We start from the raw sequence: 19,185 nt of genomic DNA, 5'->3' as shown, positions 1-19,185 counted from the left end.
TGTGTTTTTTTGGGTTTTTTTTTGGCGCTATATAAAAAAGAGCGACAATTTTGAAAAAAACACTATATTTTTAACTTTTAAACATTCCCAATAAAAAATTTAAAAAAATCGAATTTTTTTATCAGTTTGGCCAATTTGTATTCTGCTACATATTTTTGGTAAAAAAAAAAATCCCAAAAAGTGTATTTTAATTGGTTTGCGCAAAAGTTATAGCGTTTACAAACTACGGGATAGATTTTTGGTCTTTTTATTTATGTTTTTGTTTTTATTAGTAATGGTGGCGATCAGCGATTTTAAGCGGGACTGCGACATTGCAGCAGACAGACATTTTTGACACTTTTTTGGGGACCGGTAACATTAATACAGTAATCAAAGCTAAATAATATGCACTGTTACTGTATACATGACACTGGCAGGGAAGGGGCTAACACTGGGGGTGATCAAAGGGGTTAATGTATGCCTAACAATGCTTACTGACTGTGGGGGGATGGGCTCTGTGACAGGCACAGAGATGGGGGTTTGAGCTTAGCTGAAACTCCTGATCTCTCTTCTCTGCCTGTGTGACAGAAGACCCGCCTGCTTTGTTTACATAAGCAGGCGGGTCTTCTGTCAGTTTCTCTGAAGATCGCAGGAGGCCGGCAGTGATTGACGCTGCTCCTCCCGCGGCCCGCCTCCCGCTGTGTCTAATTACAGTGGGAGCGCGGCTCCGGTGGCGCTGGCGAGCCGCCGAGACCGCCAGCAGGAAATCACGTTTTGCACAGCCGCGCCGCCCTGCCGCAGTATATCTGCGGTGGGCGGTCGGCAACTGGTTAAAAAAAAAAGCAGCTATTTACATGTATGAGAGATGTGTCAGAATTGGCTTGGGCAGCTAGGGGTTTATGAATGTTTAACAATTCTTATCTTTTCTTCTACGCTATGTTCAAATCAGCTGTACAAATTGTGATAATTTTTTTAGCTATGAGTTTGTGCTATTATTCTTAAAGCGGTATTACCTTTACCAATGCTTAGATGTGATGGCTGCATTTGTTTTATTTTTAACTAGTTTTCTTTTTGAAGTTGAACACCAGTCAACACGTTATAAGCAGCTACAGCAAACCGTTTTTTTTTTCCTTTAAAGGTTTTACATAAAAAAATAAAACTGACCATTTGAATGGTTTCTCTTATTCCTGTAACTGATACATCTGCAAGAGAGCTTGCAACACACTTACTGGCCAGATCACTAGGTAAAAAAAAGAAAGAAAGAAAGCCTGAAAAAGAAAATGAATGCAGCCACCACATCTATGAATCTTTAGGCTGCATTATAATACATTTTTGCTTTTGGGTTTAATTTCACTGTAACCTTCCAATGGCATGTTTCAAGCACCATTTTTAAAAAAGCCTATAAAATAGTTATAGGATATTTGAAGCGTTAAGGTAGATGCATTTGACATTAAACCTCTTGTAAATGTTGATGTCATGATAATGACATTAGTTAAATGTAAATACCTAATTTCATAAAGTGGATTACATTTATTGCATATAAATATAGCTACACATTAGCCTGTGGAATTAGCAAAATTAATGATACACAAAATAAGGTTGCAAACACTAGAACAGAGAAAACATACCCTGATGGTGGCCATACAATATGACAAATTGGCCAGTCAGGCTCAGTGTTAACGACAAATGTTTTTTTTACAGCTAACGACTCTACCATCATGCAGTTTCAAAATGTCGACTGATAAATCGTTAGAATGCCACACTTTATGACAATTTAACGTTTGAGAAATTGGTTTGGGGAAGTGACGCAGTATTTGACAATTGTCCATTTTCTTTTCCTGCTCCTACATCCATGTTTCTGCTACACCTTTGGTGTTTCTATTACACTTCTTATTTATGTAATCTGCATCAGGTGATGTATAATGCATGCACACTTGAAAATACTCCCATTACTTTTTTCTTTGCTACATCATCATGTGATGCAATACCCAAACTTACATACTTACATACATTTTTCTCAGCAGCATACACGGATATTCAAGGACATTTCTTACTACCACTTGGTCTCTATTGTCCCCCATCTGCTCCCCACTGGGATGTTTGCCAACCCATGCCTCCAGCTCCCAGACTGTGCCTTTTACCACCGCCACGGGATTATAGTGGCATTTCATTCAATTTGGCTTTATCCCATTGCAAGTATGTATTCCCAGCAGGGGCGGATCCAGAGTCTAGTCTCGGGAGGGGCAGTGCAGTTTTACGTGGGCAATTTGTCTGATGTCGCCGTTTCAATCATCAAGGCACCATGTTTGATATGGTGTCAGGATGATTGAAGCACATTATTTCTATTATTAGAATGTAATATAAAATGAAATAGTTCAACTCACCATAATGCGGAATCAGTGGGAGCCCTGAGCGTGTCACTTGCCACTGTCACCTGCCACCAGATGCTGCTTGTCACTTGCCACCAGGTTCAGCTTGTCACTTGTCATGTCATTAGTACTGCTGGTGGGTACTGCTCACTGGTACTGATGCGGGTGCTGATGGCGGGTACTGCTGACTGGTACTGATGATGGGTACTGCTGACTGGTACTGATGGCGGGTGCTGATGGCGGGTACTGCTGACTGGTACCGCTGATGGGTACTGATGGTGGATACTAATGCGGGTGCTGATGGCGGGTACTGCTGACTGGTAATGATGGTGGGTATTGGTACTGATGGCGGGTACTGCTGACTGGTACTGATGACTGAAACTGCTGACTGGTACTGCTTGCTGGTACTGTTGGTACTGCTTGTTGGTATTGCTGGTACTGCTTGCTGGCACAGCTTGCTGGTACTGTTGGTACTTCTCGCTGGCACTCCTGGTACTGCTGGCCTGTGGGCACTGCTGGCCTGCTGGCATTTCTGGTACTGCTGGCATTTCTGGCATTTCTGGTACTGCTGGCATTTCTGGTACTGCTGGCACTTCTGGTACTGCTGTCATTTCTGGTACTGCTGGCACTTCTGGTAATGCTGGCATTTCTGGCACTGCTGGCATTTCTGGTACTGCTGGCATTTCTGGCACTGCTGGCATTTGTGGTACTACTGGCATTTCTGGTACTGCTGGCACTGCTGGCATTTGTGGTACTGCTGGCATTTCTGGTAGTGCTGGCACTGCTGGCATTTCTGGTAGTGCTGGCACTGCTGGCATTTGTGGCACTGCTGGCACTGTTGGGACAGGAGCGGCACTTGAAGCAGGTGGCTGGAGGAGAGAGCAGAGCCGCCACTTCCTTCCTGTACAGCTCCTGTCACAGGCGGAGTGCACTGTGTATCAGGAACTATAGAGGAAGTAGCGGCTTCTTCTACAGTGCGGCGGCTCCTCCTCACAGACCGCAGTGCTCGGGAATGGCGGGTCGGGTATTGATACTTTATGTACTTTTCAGACCAGTTGATGAGCATGTACTCCTGAAGAAGTGAGCTATGTTCCTCATGATACGCATCGAGTTTTATGATGCTCCAGTTCAACTATTCAATGTGTTTACTGTACTTGCGAGTATATTTTATTTATGTATGTACATGTGGTCATATATTATGATTGTTATACTTTCAATAAACCTATTTGTACTACTACATCCATCGGCCCCTCTGTGATCACCTCAACTCAAAGTCCCAGGGAAACTTTCTTCCTGCTTTGCATCTTTACAAGTAATTACAGTGTCACCCTCTGCTCTGGTGACGTCACGTGGCGTACGCTGCTTTCTAACCTGGTCCCCACACATCATCTGAACCCGGAAGACGCCCGGCCGGCCTCTCCCATCTACCGGTTCCATCTCATCGGATGTCTACATCCATCTTTCAGGGACACTTAGACTTTATAACCTCCTTCCACGGACCACCGGAGCCATTACAAGCCTTTGATACCTAACTTTTCATGTGTGTTACTACATTCTGTGCTTCCATTGTCATTAAAAATACTGCACTTAGAGGTGCTCTGTGTGTTCTTCTATTTGTTCCTATCCACAGAATTGACTTCCCTGTGTCTCTGAGCCAGCCCTTATTGCAGTTTACATGCATCATTCCTCATAGCACAGTGATTCTTTGGGACTCCATACCCCATATTATGGACTTGAACATCTTTTATACTGTTATGGACATTAATTGTATCAGTGTCAGTATTTCATTAGACCCCTGTAAGTTTACTTTCTCAGAGCGCTTGTTTTCTCCTCTCATCATTTGCCTTTATAAATATACCTGACCTGGCTGCCATTTTACATTCTGCTTTATGTCAGTGTAGGGAGAGGTTTGCTGTGTGCAGCAGGGACAGATTATCAGTGACACAGATCGCTCTGTTATAGGTCCACAAAAGTCCTTTTAAGGACTGGTATTTGGTATAAGTATACTATGTATATTGTCTCTTTTGTCAGTGTAGAGAGAGGTTTGTTGTGGGGAGCAGGGACAGATTGTCAGTGACACGAATCCCTCTGTTATAGGTCCACAAAAGTCCTTTTGAGGACTGGTATTTGGTATAGGTGTACTATTCTATGATGTGCACTATATAGGGGTGTAATAAACTTATAATATACTTTCTAATATAGAAAGCAAAGTTGATTTGTATTGTGCAGTATGCTTATAGTTGATTTGTATTGTGCACATTGTGACTGGTGTGGTGAGCGTTTCTGCAGTGATACTACAACTAAAAAGAGTGACAAAAGCACTTTAAAAACAAGTATTATAACTGGTGTGATAGACCAGTGGCCTCCCTAAATGACAGATTGAAGCGGGGTGTTATCTAACAAAATACATTTATAACAGTGTAAAATGTTGCCTCTTTTGCTGCTTTAACTGTGCTACACACAGTGACAACAGTTACTGGCCAATTTTTTGTAGCACTGGTGTGATAGACCAGTGGCCCCCCAAAACCACAGATTGAAGCGGGGTGTTATCTAACAGTATACTTTTATAATAGGTTATTTGTGTCCTGCAAAAATATTGCCTCTTTTGCTGTGTTAACTCTGCTACACACAGTGCCAAACTTACTGGCCAATTTTTTGTATAACTGATGTGATAGACCAGTGGCCCCCCAATACAACAGATTGAAGCGGGGTGTTATCTAACAGTATACTTTTATAACAGTGTATTTGTGTCCTGCAAAAATATTGCCTCTTTTGCTGCATTAACTCTGCTACACACAGTGCCAAACTTACTGGCCAATTTTTGTATAACTGGTGTGATAGACCAGTGGCCCCCCAATACTACAGATTGAAGCGGGGTGTTATCTAACAGTATACTTTTATAAGTGTATTTGTGTCCTGCAAAAATATTGCCTCTTTTGCTGCGTTAACTCTGCTACACACAGTGCCAAACTTAGTGGCCAACTTTTTATATAACTGGTGTGATAGACCAGTGGCCCCCCAATACCACAGACTGAAGCGGGGTGTTATCTAACAGTATACTTTTATAACAGTGTATTTGTGTCCTGCAAAAATATTTCCTATTTTGCTGTGTTAACTCTGCTACACACAGTGCCAAACTTACTGACCAACTAATAAAATAATGTCTGTTGGCACTGGTGAGATTTTATGTACAGGGATAGGTAACGAGTTCAGAGAGTAGTATTAAATTCTTTGAATGGTCTAAAGTTGTGAGTGGTGTGCCCCAGGGTTCTGTCTTGGGGCCAATGCTGCTCAATGTGTTTATTGTTGATACAGGGGTTGGAATCAATAACTCAATTTCAGTGTTTGATGATACCAAATTATGCTGTTCAGTTTTGGTCACTAGTCTTCAGGAAAAATGTTGTTGTACTGGAACGAGTTCAGTGGCAACTAAATTAATAAGCCGGATAGAGGACCTCAGCTATGAAGATTATTTACATAGACTGCAGTTCTTTACTCTGGAGAAGAGGTGCTTAAGATTTAAATGTACAAATATATCAAAGGTGACTCGGCGGTAACTGTAATAAACTGTTTACTCTAAGGTCCCTGTACAGGACATATTGCCACGACTTGAGCTTAGAAGAAAATTTGAAATTCCCTCCCTGAGGAATTGATATTATATGAGAATGTCAAAAGCAACAGAATATAGAGGACTACGGGGACTGTTAGGGAATAAAAATACCACAAAGGAAAGGACAGCATAAAAAGATGAGAGATACATAATGGAGGAGAGTAAACATAATCCCAAGATATGGTTTAAATATATTAACAGTAAAAAAGTGAGGTCAGAATATATATTGGCTCCATAAAGGAAGATGATGGGAATGAGGTTACAAATAACAAGGAAAAGGCAACTGTACTAAATGCATTCTTCTCCTCATTTTTTTCACAGGAAAATGAGGGGTATAGTAATCAGGACTGTATCATTAGAAACGCATCACAGAATGTACTCTTGTGGCTAACAAAAGCCAGTGTCCCATAAGGGACTAAAATAGTTTAACATAAATAAATCACTGGATGGCTTACACCCGAGAGTCCTCAAAAAACTCAGAATACTGTATTGCCAGACTGCTATTTCTGATTTTTATGGACAGCATACTGACAGGAATGGTACCAGCTGATTGGCAAAGGGCCAGCATGGTAAAAATATTTTAAAAAGGCCAAAGATGTATTTCTGGAAACTACAGGCCAGTCAGGCTAACATTGATAATATGTAAACTATTGGAGAGGACTTTTGGAGAGGACTATTTTATGAGGAAGTGAGCTGCCATCTAGATAAGGGAAGGCCTGTGGATGTGGTATATCTGTAGTTTGGAAAAACGTTTGATACAGTCCCCCAAAAACGCTTAATTTAAAAATTGAGGTCTGTAGGCATGAGCCATGGGGTTTGTTCATGGATAGAAAACTGGTTACAGGGGCATGTCTAATGGGTGGTAATAAATAATGTGTACTCAGACTGGTCTGGAGTGGTAAGTGGGGTACCCACAGGCTCTATCTTGGGAACATTTCTGTTTAATTGTTTCATAAATGATATAGACAGTGCTATAAATAGCTCAATCTCAGTGTTTTCTAACAGCACAAAAATAAGGAGGGCAATAACTTCACAACAGGATATAAAAACATTACAAGAAGGCCCAAATAAAATAAAGGGGTGGGCAATTACATGGCAAATGAGGTTTAATGTTGAAAAATGTGAAGTAATGCACTTGGGGGCTAAAAATATGAATGCAAGCTACTCGCTAAGGGGAGAACCTCTGGAGAATCCAGCATAGAGAAAGATCTGGGGGTCCTAATAGAAGACAGACTGAGCAATAGCATGCAATGTTAATCTGCAGCAAGCAAAGCAAGCAGAATATTAGCATGCATTAAAAAGGGAATTTTCTCCAGAGATAAAACTATAAGCCTGCCATTTTATAAAACTCTGGTTCAGCCACATCTTGAGTATTCTATCCAGTTCTGGTCACCAATCCTCAGGAAGGATGTGCTGAAACTGGAGAGAGTCCAGAGGAGGGCAACAAAATTATTAAGGGGACTGGAGGACCTCAGTTATGAGGAACAACTACAAGCATTAAACATATTCTCCCTGGAGAATAAGGAAATAAAGGAGATATGATAGTGATATACAGAATTACAAATACCTCAATGGTGATCCCAGCATTAGAAGAAAACTATTTAGTCTCAGGGAGTGTAAGAAGACACAGGGCCACTCAATGAAATTTAGAGGAGGAGCTGTTTAACCTTAAAGTGCTATTAAACCCAGATCCTGCATTCTCTATATCTGGTCTCCCACAGCACAGAGAACATGGAAATGCAATTATTTTAGTAAATATAAACTGTTAAATAACTTTTCTCATCAGCAGTATATAGCAGTCCTATAACTTCTATGAGTGTCTGGTTAAAGCTTGTAGGAGGAGTTTTCATTCTACTCTGACTGTCCTGTGAGGTTGCGTGATCCCTGACCCTCTGTCTGGGCAGTGCTAATTGGCCCTGTGCCGATCAAATGCACCTGCCCAAGAAAAAAAAACTCTCTAGCAATACACACCAAACTGAGCAGGTGCAGAGTGCCTCCAATGCCCCCAATCAGGAGCTAGATTGGGGATAGTAAAAGGGGAGGATCAATGAAGACAGAATCAAACAGCCTTTTTACACAATGCCTAAGATTAACCCCTTAGGTTCCAGTGAGTATAACAAGCATGCTTTACTTCATATACAGACTGATTTTACTGTTGTGGGCTTAGTAACACTTTAAGCTGCAAAGGGAGTTTTTTTACTGTCAGGGCAGTAAGGATGTGGAACTCCCTTCCACAATCGGTGGTGTCAGAATGAAGGATTGATAGTTTTAAAAAAAACTCTTGAACGTGCATCTTAGTGAACACAGTATACAGGGATATGGGAAATGATTTTCAACATGAACACACACACAACCCCTGGATGGACTAGTGCCTTCATGCAACCTTACCAACTATGTAATTATGTAACTCATACGTAAGGTTTACCTGGAAGGATCTGTGTATTTTTTTTTTCAACCCTATAAACTGTATAGCTATGTATCTTTAAGGAAAATAAGAGACAATTATATTTTTTAATGAACTGAAGTTTATTGAAAAAGCAATACAAGGACATTTGGCAAAGAATAGAATGCAATTTATATTTTAGGGTTTCATTACCAATGCCTGTTGAAGAGAGTTGTTCTAAATTTCTCATGTAAAAGATAAAGCCAACTGAGAATTAACAAACTGTGGTGTTGTTTCCTTTTTTTTTTTTGTTTTGTTTTCTTTGTTATGAATGTTTTAAGTGCCTGTTGGTAGTGACAGCAAATGAGTTAAGTAGCTTTTAATAAAAATTATTTTTTCTGCGAAAGTGAATTTGTAAGTATTCTAATAATGAGTATGTTTCAGGGTAATCTTTACAGTTAACATATTTTAGGGCAGTTTGATGATAACTAGAACTGGCCACCTAACATCCACCACTTAAAAGAGAAGTATAGCTAAAGCTTTTTTGATTGCACTTCTCCTATGGATCACAGGAGTGCAGTTCATTCTGCACTCCTGTGACATCACAGAGCCAGTCCAAATTCTGAAAAGATCCTGACCATATTATCGGGATCCAACCAGATGCTTGGACCGGCAGCCCCTGAGAGCCTCAGACAGCTGCTCCCATTCTCTTCCTAGCCCATCCCTCCAGAGAGCACTGGAGGAGTAAAGCAGAAAGCCAATGACACCAGCTCTCTTCAGACAAAAGACCACAATCTGAGCAATCTGCAGCTCTCAGTCTTAGAGCTGGCAGGGGAAAGATGAAGCATTGAATTGATGCTGCATCCACCTAGGTGAGTTTAATTTTTTTTTTTTCACGAATCCCTCTTCTTTGTAAGACAGAATAGGTTAAGCAGAATAGGTAAAGCAGTAATGTGAAGAGAGGTCTAAAGAATTAGCTTAGATCTTCCTTGAACTTGAGGAGCTTGAAGAGGTGGTTCTTGTAATATTAGCTGAGCTTGAGCTGGTTCCTCCGGTGTATCCTCCACCAGAGCTGTATCCTCTATTAGCATTACTGTTGCTGGAGCTTACACCACCTGAACTAGTGAAACGGCTACCGCTCATGCCTCCGCTGACACTTGCTGTTCCAAAACCTCCTCCAGAGCTCTTTCCACTGTCACCGTGGGAGCCACCTGCATTGGAACCAAAGGATCCTCCGATGGTGGATGAAACAACAGCTGTGTGAAGAGGATTTTAAAATATGATTAACTATATGAAGACATTGTCCCGGATAACAGGCATCAGTGAAATTAACTGAAATCAATTTAAACTACTTACAGATTTTAACAGATCCTGCACATTCTCCAGAAAACCTGAAAAAAAAACATGCACACTTTAGTGCTACAGCTGGAAAATGAATTTCATACAGTATATGTAATTAATACTTTAAATAAGGCATTTATTGTCCATAACACATTTTTGTTGATACAAAGCTGGCATCCAACTTTTAAGGGCATATTTATAAAGCAATGGTTGTGAACATTACCAAACATTTACAGGAGGCGAATCATGCCCTGTAATCTAAAACACATGCAAAAAAGTATTCACCTGCAGTGAATATTTTAGGAGTGTCACCTTTTCGGCTTTATAAATATACCCCTTGGAGTTTAAGTCTTCCTCCTCTCTAATGTTCTAAAGCCTGATGAATTATTTTAACAGAACATTTCTTTTTACTTGTAATTCACAGGTGGCCTATTTTATGGTTAAATTCCCAAAATATAGCCAGTCATCCCAGCTTAGCACGATTTTGTGTTTCTAAACACAAAAAAATATTTTTTTAGAAAGCACCAAAACATCAAAAAGTGCTTCTGTGTATGTGACTTCCTTACATGATGCAGTTCTTGAGCCTAGTGGGCAATCACTGGGAATGGGTTAGATAAAATGAGAGACAGGGGTATTGTCAACTATCGCTCTATTCTGACACCAGCCAACCTTAGGTATTTTAGTGGCAGCTGCAATAAAGGTGGAGTGGCAGAGAAGCTCTGAAAAGATGCATGTAAGTTGACTGGGGAGGGGAAGGGGGGCAGTTTTACATAGAAATGATCAGGAACTGTCACTTGGTCTGAATTGGAAAGGTGGCAGTCTCTTTTTAAGGACTGAAGAAGAAGATCAATTTAAGGTCTGGCAAAGATGAAGTCTTCTTTGTACTATTTAGAATTTTGTTAATCCGAGATTGAAATGATGCTTTGTGCACTGCCCTAAAATTGGGAAAAGTTTCTAATGTAACAGACAAATGCCAGCTCCTTTAGTAAATAGATATGTTGTATGGGAAAGAAAGAGAATTCATGCTTCTCTGCTAAATTATCCTATCCTACTGTATCTGGAGATCTGGATCTGGGTGTTCTGGTAGATCATAAGCTTAATAATAGCATGCAATGCCAAGATACGGTTTCCAAAGCAACCAAAGTCCTTTCTTGTATTAACAGAGGCATGAACTCCAGAGAGAGATATAATTTTGCCCCTGTACAAATCATTAGTAAGACCTCATCTGGAATCTGCAGTTCAGTTTTGGGCACCAGTTCTTAAAAAGGATATCGGGGAACTTGAGAAAGTGCAGAGAAGGGCAACCAAACTGATAAGAGGCATGGAGGAGCTCAGCTATGAGAAAAGATTAGAGGAACTGAATTTATTCTCTCTGGAGAAGAGGAGATTAAGGGGGGATATGATCAACATGTTTAAATACATAAGGGGTCCATATAGTGAACTTAGTGTTGAGTTGTTCACTTTAAGGTCAACACAGAGGACAAGGGGGCACTCTTTACGTCTAGAGGAAAACAGATTTTGTCTCCAAAATACGGAAAGGTTTCTTCACCGTAAGAGCTGTGAAAATGTGGAATAGACTCCCTCCAGAGGTGGTTCTGGCTAGCTCACTAGATTGCTTTAAAAAAGGCCTGGATTCTTTCCTAGGTGTACATAATATAAATGGGTACTAATATTTTTGTTAGGTAAGGTTCATCCAGGGAATATCTGATTGCCTCTCGGGGACCAGGAAGGAATTCTTTTCCCCCGCTGTAGCAAATTGAATCATGCTTTTTTTTTTTTTTTTGTTGTTTTTAAGGTTTTTATTTGTGCTGCAAACCAGCACTTTCACTTTCTCCTCTATACTAGAAATTCAGCCCATCCCCTGCACGTGCGCAGATGTGTTGCAGGGCTAGTGTCCTATGAGAGCCCTATGGCACATCTGCGCATGTGCTCATTTCCTCAGCCATCTTCACATGTGCAGGGTTTCCTGTGCATGTGCAAAGACTGCTAACTGGGAAGTCTTAGACCTCCCCTGTCTTTGCAAATGTGAATAAAATCACCTGCACAGGAGCAGATGGAGATGGTGGAACCACCAAGGGAGTGGACTAGAGTTTCGCCTTAAGCCACTGTATGCAGGGAAAATGAGGAAACTGCAGGAGTACTACCTATTATTTTAAAAAGATTAGTTGCCTGGCTTGTATCTGTGCCTGGTATTTCACCAGCACACTGCTAGTAACTACGAGGAAAGTCATCACTCCTGGTTTGAATATTTTTTCATGACATGGAAATGCAAAAATTGCTGACATAATACAACAGCCAGAAAATTAGGTCTTTCAAAAGCAATGGCAGTCTATATACACTATATTACCACAAGTATTAAGATGCCTTCCTTTACACGCACATGAAATTTATTGGCATCCCAGTCTTAGTCCGTAGGGTTCAATATTGAGTTGGCCCACCCTTTGCAGCTATAACAGCTTCAACTCTTCTGGGAAGGTTGTCCACAAAGTTCAGGAGTATGTCTATGGGAATGTTTGACCATTCTTCCAGAAGTGCATTTGTGAGGTCAAGCACTGATGTTGGATGAGAAGGCCTGGCTCACAATCTCCGCTCTAATTCTCTGTTCTATCAGGTTGAGGTCAGGACTCTAAGGTCCAAGGATTAGCGAGTTTGGGGTGGAGGAGTCCTGACCTCAACCCAATAGAACACCTTTGGGGTGAATTAAAGCGGAGACTGAGAGCCAGGCCTTCTCGTCCAACATCAGCGTCTGACCTCACTAATGTGCTTCTGGAAGAATGGTCAAACATTCCCCATAGACACACTCATAAAGCTTGTGGACAGCCTTCCTAGAAGAGTTAAAGCTGTTATAGCTGCAAAGGGTGGGCCAACTCAATATTGAGTAAGGACTAACGCTGAGATGCAATTAAAGTTCATGTGTGTGTAAAGGCAGGCATCCCATTACTTTTGGTAAAATAGTGTATTTTCCAAATATAAATATGGGGGATATGCACTCACCGACACTCTTCTCCTTCCAGCAGTTTCCTATAGGCTGCAATTTCAAGATCCAGAGCCAATTTGGTGTTCATCAGTTCCTGATATTCCTTCAGCTGACGAGCCATGTCCTGCTTGGCCTTCTGTAATGCATCTTCCAGATCAGCCAATTTACTTCTTGCATCCTTAAGAGCCATCTCACCACGTTCTTCAGCTTGTGCTATGGCAGATTCTAGTTTTGCTTTCTAGATGAAACAAATAATATTAACTATACAGTAACCATATATAATGCATTTGTCATTGTTTGCATTGATATTCAATATATGCTGTATCTCACAACATAATTATTTATATTATGGAATAATGTGAAAATCTTCCAATACCTGAGCTTTAACATTTTCAATCTCTGCTTTGAGCCTCTGGACAGCTCTGTTGAGATCAGCAATTTCATTCTTTGTGCTGCGCAGGTCATCACCATGTTTTCCTGCTGTATTCTTCAGTTCTTCATACTATTGAGAATAGTTTGATAAAAGGTAACAAATTGTTGGTTTTAATATGTTATGGATTATAGGTCATGTCAGTTATCTGTACACTGTGTAAGTAAAACTAGAGTTGAGAAAGCATCTTATAAATTTTGCAGTCTAACAAAATTATTCCATGCTTTTCTTGTGTCAGAGTACTTATGGCAATTGTCTAGGATATACTTACTTTAGACTGGTACCAGGATTCTGCTTCAATTCTGCTTTTGTTAGCAATCTCTTGGTACTGAGCTTTAATCTCATGGATGATAGAATCCATGTCCAAGTCACGGCTGTTATCCATGGACACAATGACAGAGGTGTCTGAGATCTGAGACTGCAGTTGACAAATTTCCTGTTGAAGGAAGAAATGTCAGTAAGAGAGTCAATTAGTAAAATATCTAGGGTAAATGTTCATATGTTAATACATTTTTTAAAATTTACATGAATTTTACTACCCCCGATGAATGATACCCAATCACTTGCCAATGAACCATATGCAGCTGTCTTTGATGTTGCATTTGGGTCTGAGACCATATGGAGCATTTCTAAATATATGTACTGTATACTATCAACTAGTCAAAATGTTTAAGATTATCAGAGAAAACTGCAATACAGTGCATGATGATCTGAAGTTCCTGCATCTCCCTTCTTCTGCTTTATTCTGTGAATCTGTGCTACTTCCTTCTCTCTTCCTGGTTCTTAAACGTTTCACCATCATTCATCAGACCACCAGTCATCAAAAGGGAACTCTGATGTGAAGAATCAAAGCCATACAGCCCTGCCAGGATGGCTTTCTCCACACAGTGGTACAGTGCAGAACAAGAAATGCTAAATTAGTAATGGGGAAAAGACCAGCTGCAGGGAGTCAACAGGCAATGATGGTGACTAGCCAAACCTCCGCTTGCCTTTTTGGGCACAGTTCCACAGGTCTGGGCCCCTTAAAATTTGGTTTTCATGCTGAGAATGGTAAATGTGTCTCGTTTTAAAAACTTTTCTCAGATTCTGTACTAATGTTGTTACTTACCATATCATACACTGCCCTTAGGAAGTTGAGTTCATCATTGAGAGAGTCAACCTTAGCCTGAAGTTCAGTCTTTTTCATGAAAGCTGTATCAACATCCTGTAAAAGATATTAGTAACCACAGTTCAGCAATACAATCATTGATTTGCATGGGTTACGTGTCTAAACAATGAAAATCACATGCCTTTTTAAGAACCACAAATTCATTTTCTGCAGCCGTACGCTTTTTGAGTTCATCCTCATATCTAGAAATACAGGTAAACACAAACCATTGTGAATTATTTTACAGTGTCTTACATCACCATTAGGATTTTTAAAGTAGATCACCATACTTCTTTTTAAATTCCTCTACTAAATCCTCCATATTCGTTTTCTCTGCTTCTAAACGTGACCTTTCATTGTCCAAACAATCCAGTTGCCTTCTAAGGTTATTAATGAAGGATTTGAAAAGTGGTTCCATGTTACTTTTCACAGTCTTTTGGTCTTGTAGAAAAGCCCATTTTGTCTCCAGCATCTTATTTTGCTGTTCTAAGAACCTAACCTATGCAATAAAAAAAAATAAAAAAAAAGAATATGATCATTTTTCAGCAAGGCTTAGAAGTGTAGCTATGAAAAGCATACTATAAAAATTACACAATTATATATCTAAAAATATGTATTATTATTATTATATTATACAAATGATCTGAGCCCATATTTCTCACATAAGTACATGGTAAATTCTGCCACATAAATAAACATAAACTCAGTATACCATACCTTGTCAATGAAAGAGGCAAATTTGTTGTTCAGGGTTTTGATTTGTTCTTTCTCTTCTTTCCTGACTTTCTGAATACTTGGGTCAATCTCCAAATTGAGGGGTGCCAGGAGACTTTCATTTACAGTGACATTTGTGATGCCCTGTGCTCCACCACACCCAGCTCCTCCAAAGCCACCTCGACCAGAGCTGGATCCACCAAAGCCATATCCAGATCCCATACCGGATCCAAAACCGCCGCCATAACCTGCCCCACCACATCCATATCCGCTCATTCCAGTGCTATGACTTGCAACTGAAATCTTTGGAGATCTTCCAGAACCAAGATTGTAAGCACTTCTGCTGTACTGTGATTGCATTCTTGACCCTACACTGGCAATTCTTGAAGAGCAACCGCCTTGCCTATTTCTTGGCAATGAAGAAGAGCTAAAATTTCTGTAGCTAGAGCTACTGTGGTTGAGTAAACAAGACATGGTGAGATGAAGTACTGGATGCAGCACAAAGAAGAAGGTTCTGAGTTATAGACACGGTCTCCTTTTATATTTTGACAAATGGGTTTGACAGTACTTCGCAATGAAATAATACCCTGTCATTGTGTTTTTATTAGCTTAATTTAATGGCAGGGCATTTTATGCCTATATCATTTTCAGAAAACAGCTACACACCTTACAATGTGCAAGCTATGAAAAACAATTATTTTTAGTTACTCTACTACCAATAAAAAAAGTTTTATTTTGGGTCAAAGTTTTAAGGGATACTTAAAACGCATACAGTAATGTCCTCAGGAACATTGCTATGTGGCATGGCAAGTGTTAGCTTACTATATTATTTTCAGGGTTTCTATTTTTTTTTTTTTTTTGTGTCATGCATTTCTGATATTGTCTTAAAAAAAGTATTAAACTTATAAAATGTATATTTTGTAGGTTAACCTGTCTGTATAAACAACATGTAGCACCCTCCTAGTGTAGGATGCTAGGTAAATTTGGTTTTTGGCCTGGTCTGCTCAGGGTTTCACAGGCTGGGAGTTTGCTTGCTTCCCTCTGCCTCTGAAAGAAGCTTCTGGAAACAGGGTGATCCTGGGCAGGTGCACAGGGTGGACCATGCCCAGGCGCCTCAAGCTGAGGCATAGGGGGGCACCGAAGCTCAAGTGGCAGTGATAGACGACACACTGATCCAATGTCAGGAAATTAAATCAGTGTGAAGTGTATCATAGAAGCCGGTCTAGGAGGCAGGACTTTGTTACAGCGGCTGCCCGGGCAATTCAAATCCAAGCTCCATGATTCAGTGGGAGATTGCTGCTCTTTGTGATCCAGGCACTGGTAAGCTGCATTTGATGGGTACTGGTGAGGCTGCATTTGATGGGCACTGATAAGGCTGCATTTGATGTGCACTGATGAGGCTACATTTGATGGAAACTAAGGAGGCTGCATTTGATGGGCACTGATAAGGCTGTATTTATGGGCATTGATAAGGCCGCGTTTGATGGACACTGATAAGACTATGATGAAACGCGTAGGGTGGAGTCTAACGTCAAACGTCACTTCCGGTCTCGGAGTCTGAGCCATGAAACGCGGAAGCTTCCCAGCTATCACACTGATCTCGACCAGCCTACACCGTGAGTCGATACTATTGTTTGTTGCCGGATTGCCCTGCATATTGCACCATGGGGCTTCCTTTCTTTTTGAGCACACAGATTGTTTGAACATTTGCTCATCCAGATTAGAGGGGACTCCGGATAAACTAGCCTGTTTTACACCATCACATCACGCAGCAACAGGTTGTATGAGAAGTGCGACACCTAGTGGTTATACAGGTGGATGCACCCTTTGCAATTGCATATTGCACCTCATTCTGTTCACGTTACACTGTTTGATACAGAGCAGTTATTGGGAAATTGTAAGTTTTACCCCCAGATTTTTGGGGTAAACTAGCACCTGTGCACTTTATATTAATTTCAGTTTTCACCATTTGTTTGGTGCACCATCTATATTAAGCACCTTGTTAAATATATTCATAGGTAGCGCCTTTATCAACCTTTCTCCCTTTTATTCCATGTTTAAACCCCTGTTATTCAGAGGTTGGTTGGTTGCAGCTTACACCTTTTACACCTTTTTAAGTCTCTATTGATTGTTTTATATACTCCATAGCGCTGGTCATCCCTGTTTTTAATATTATCATAGAAGCCGGTCTAGGAGGCAGGACTTTGTTACAGCGGCTGCCCGGGTAATTCAAAACCAAGCTCCATGACACAGTGGGAGATTGCTGCTCTGTGTGATCCAGGCACTGGTAAGCTGCATTTGATGGGTACTGGTGAGTCTGCATTTGATGGGCACTGATAAGGCTGCATTTGATGTGCACTGATGAGGCTGCATTTGATGGGCACTGAGGAGGCTGCATTTGATGGGCACTGATAAGGCTGCTTTTATGGGCATTGATAAGGCTGCGTTTGATGGACACTAATAAGACTAAATTTGATGGGCACTAATAAGGCTAAATTTGATGGGCACTAATAAGGCTAAATTTGATGGGCACTTATGAGGCTGTATTTGATGGGCATTAATGAGGCTGCATTTGTGGAACACTGATGAGGCTGCATTTGATGGGCACTGGTGAGGCTTCATTTGATGGACACTGATAAGACTGCATTTGATGGACACTGGTGAGGGTTCATTTGATGGGCACTGATAAGGCTAGATTTGATGGGCACTGGTAGGCTGCATTTGATGGGCACTGATGAGGCTGCATTTTATGGGCACTGATAAGGCTGAATCTGATGGACACTGATAAGGCTGCATTTGATGGGCACTGATAAGCTGCATTTGATGGGCACTAATAAGGCTGCGTTTGATGGGTACTGATGAGACTGCATTTGATGGGCTCCAGTCAGGCTTAATTTGATGGGCACTGATGAGGCTGCATTTGATGGGCACTGATGAGGCTGCATTTGATGGGCACTGATGAGGCTGCATTTTATGGGCACTGATAGGGCTGAATTTGATGGACACTGATAAGGCTGTGTTTGATGGGCACTGATAAGCTGTATTTGATGGGCGCTAATAAGGCTGCATTTGATGGGTACTGACTAGACTGCATTTGATGGGCTCTAGTCTATCTTCATTTGATGGGCTCTAGTCAGGCTTCATTTGATGGGCACTGATAAGACTGCATTTGATGGGCACTGATGAGGCTGCATTTGATACGCACTGATGAGGCTGCACTTTATGGGCACTGATAGGGCTGAATTTGATGGACACTGATAAGGCTGCATTTGATGGGCACTGGTAAACTGCATTTGATGGACACTGATAAGGCTGCATTTGATGGGCACTGATGAGGTTGCATTTGATATACACTGATAAGCCTGCATTTGAAAGGCACTGATGAGGCTGCATTTGATGGCCACTGGTAGGCTGCATTTGATGGGTACTGATGAGGCTGCATTTGATGGGCACTGATAAGGCTGCATTTGATGAACACTGGTGATGCTGCATTCGATGGGCATTAATGAGGCTGCATTTGTGGGGCAATGATGAGGCTGCATTTGATGGGCACTGGTGAGGCTTCATTTGATGGACACTAATAAGGCTGCATTTGATGGGCACTGGTGAGGCGTCAGTTTATGAGCTTTGATAGGGCTGCATTTTATGGGCACTAATGAGGCTGCATTAGATGGGCACTAATGAGGCTGAATTTGATGGGCACTGTTAGGCTGCATTTGATGAGCACTGACAAGGGTATTGATTAGGCTGCATTTGATGGGCACTGAAGATGCTGCATTTGATAGGCACTGATGAAGCTGCATTTGATGGGCACTGATGAGGCTGCATTTGATGGGCACTGGTAGGCTGCATTTGATGGGCACTGATGAGGCTGCATTTAATGGGCAATGATAAGGCTGCATTTGATGGGCACTGATGAGGCTGCATTTGATGGGCACTGGTAGGCCGCATTTGATGGGCACTGATGGGCGTTTGATGGGTGGCACCCCAATTTTAGCCGGGAGGCAGTAGTGAAGCCTGGGGGGGAGGTCCCAGACAGTGCATGGAGGCGCGCAACGTCCTAACGTCACATGACCCCAGAGGCCAGACCCCAGCAGCCAGACTCCAGCAGCCAGGCCCCAGCAGCCAGACCTCAGGCCCCAGCAGCCAGACTCCAGGCCCCAGGGCCAGCAGCCAGAAGGCAGGACCCAGCCGCAGAAGTCAGGACCCAGGACAAGCAACCAGGCCCCAGGAGG

The 19,185-nt window shown here is 41.5% G+C and overlaps 1 protein-coding gene across 1 annotated transcript in view; it reads right to left on the bottom strand.

The window, feature by feature from the left end:
• LOC309548209 (uncharacterized protein) overlaps nt 1-15,424 on the bottom strand; it is a gene marked incomplete at its 5' end in the record, with an annotated part of 35,618 nt that extends 20,194 nt beyond the window's left edge. The window contains 7 exons of the mRNA XM_082248163.1: nt 12,677-12,897; nt 13,036-13,161; nt 13,361-13,525; nt 14,198-14,293; nt 14,379-14,439; nt 14,527-14,735; nt 14,954-15,424. Of these exons, the coding sequence (XP_082104289.1) occupies nt 12,677-12,897; nt 13,036-13,161; nt 13,361-13,525; nt 14,198-14,293; nt 14,379-14,439; nt 14,527-14,735; nt 14,954-15,424 (1,349 nt within the window). The remainder of the gene's footprint in view (nt 1-12,676; nt 12,898-13,035; nt 13,162-13,360; nt 13,526-14,197; nt 14,294-14,378; nt 14,440-14,526; nt 14,736-14,953) is intronic.
• Between the last annotated feature and the right edge of the window lie 3,761 nt (nt 15,425-19,185).

This window comes from Pelophylax lessonae (assembly GCF_965119305.1).
Source record: "Pelophylax lessonae genome assembly, chromosome: 2".
NCBI lineage: Eukaryota > Metazoa > Chordata > Amphibia > Anura > Ranidae > Pelophylax > Pelophylax lessonae.
Note: the sequence above shows the minus strand (reverse complement) of the source record. Positions and strands in the feature narration are given on the sequence as shown.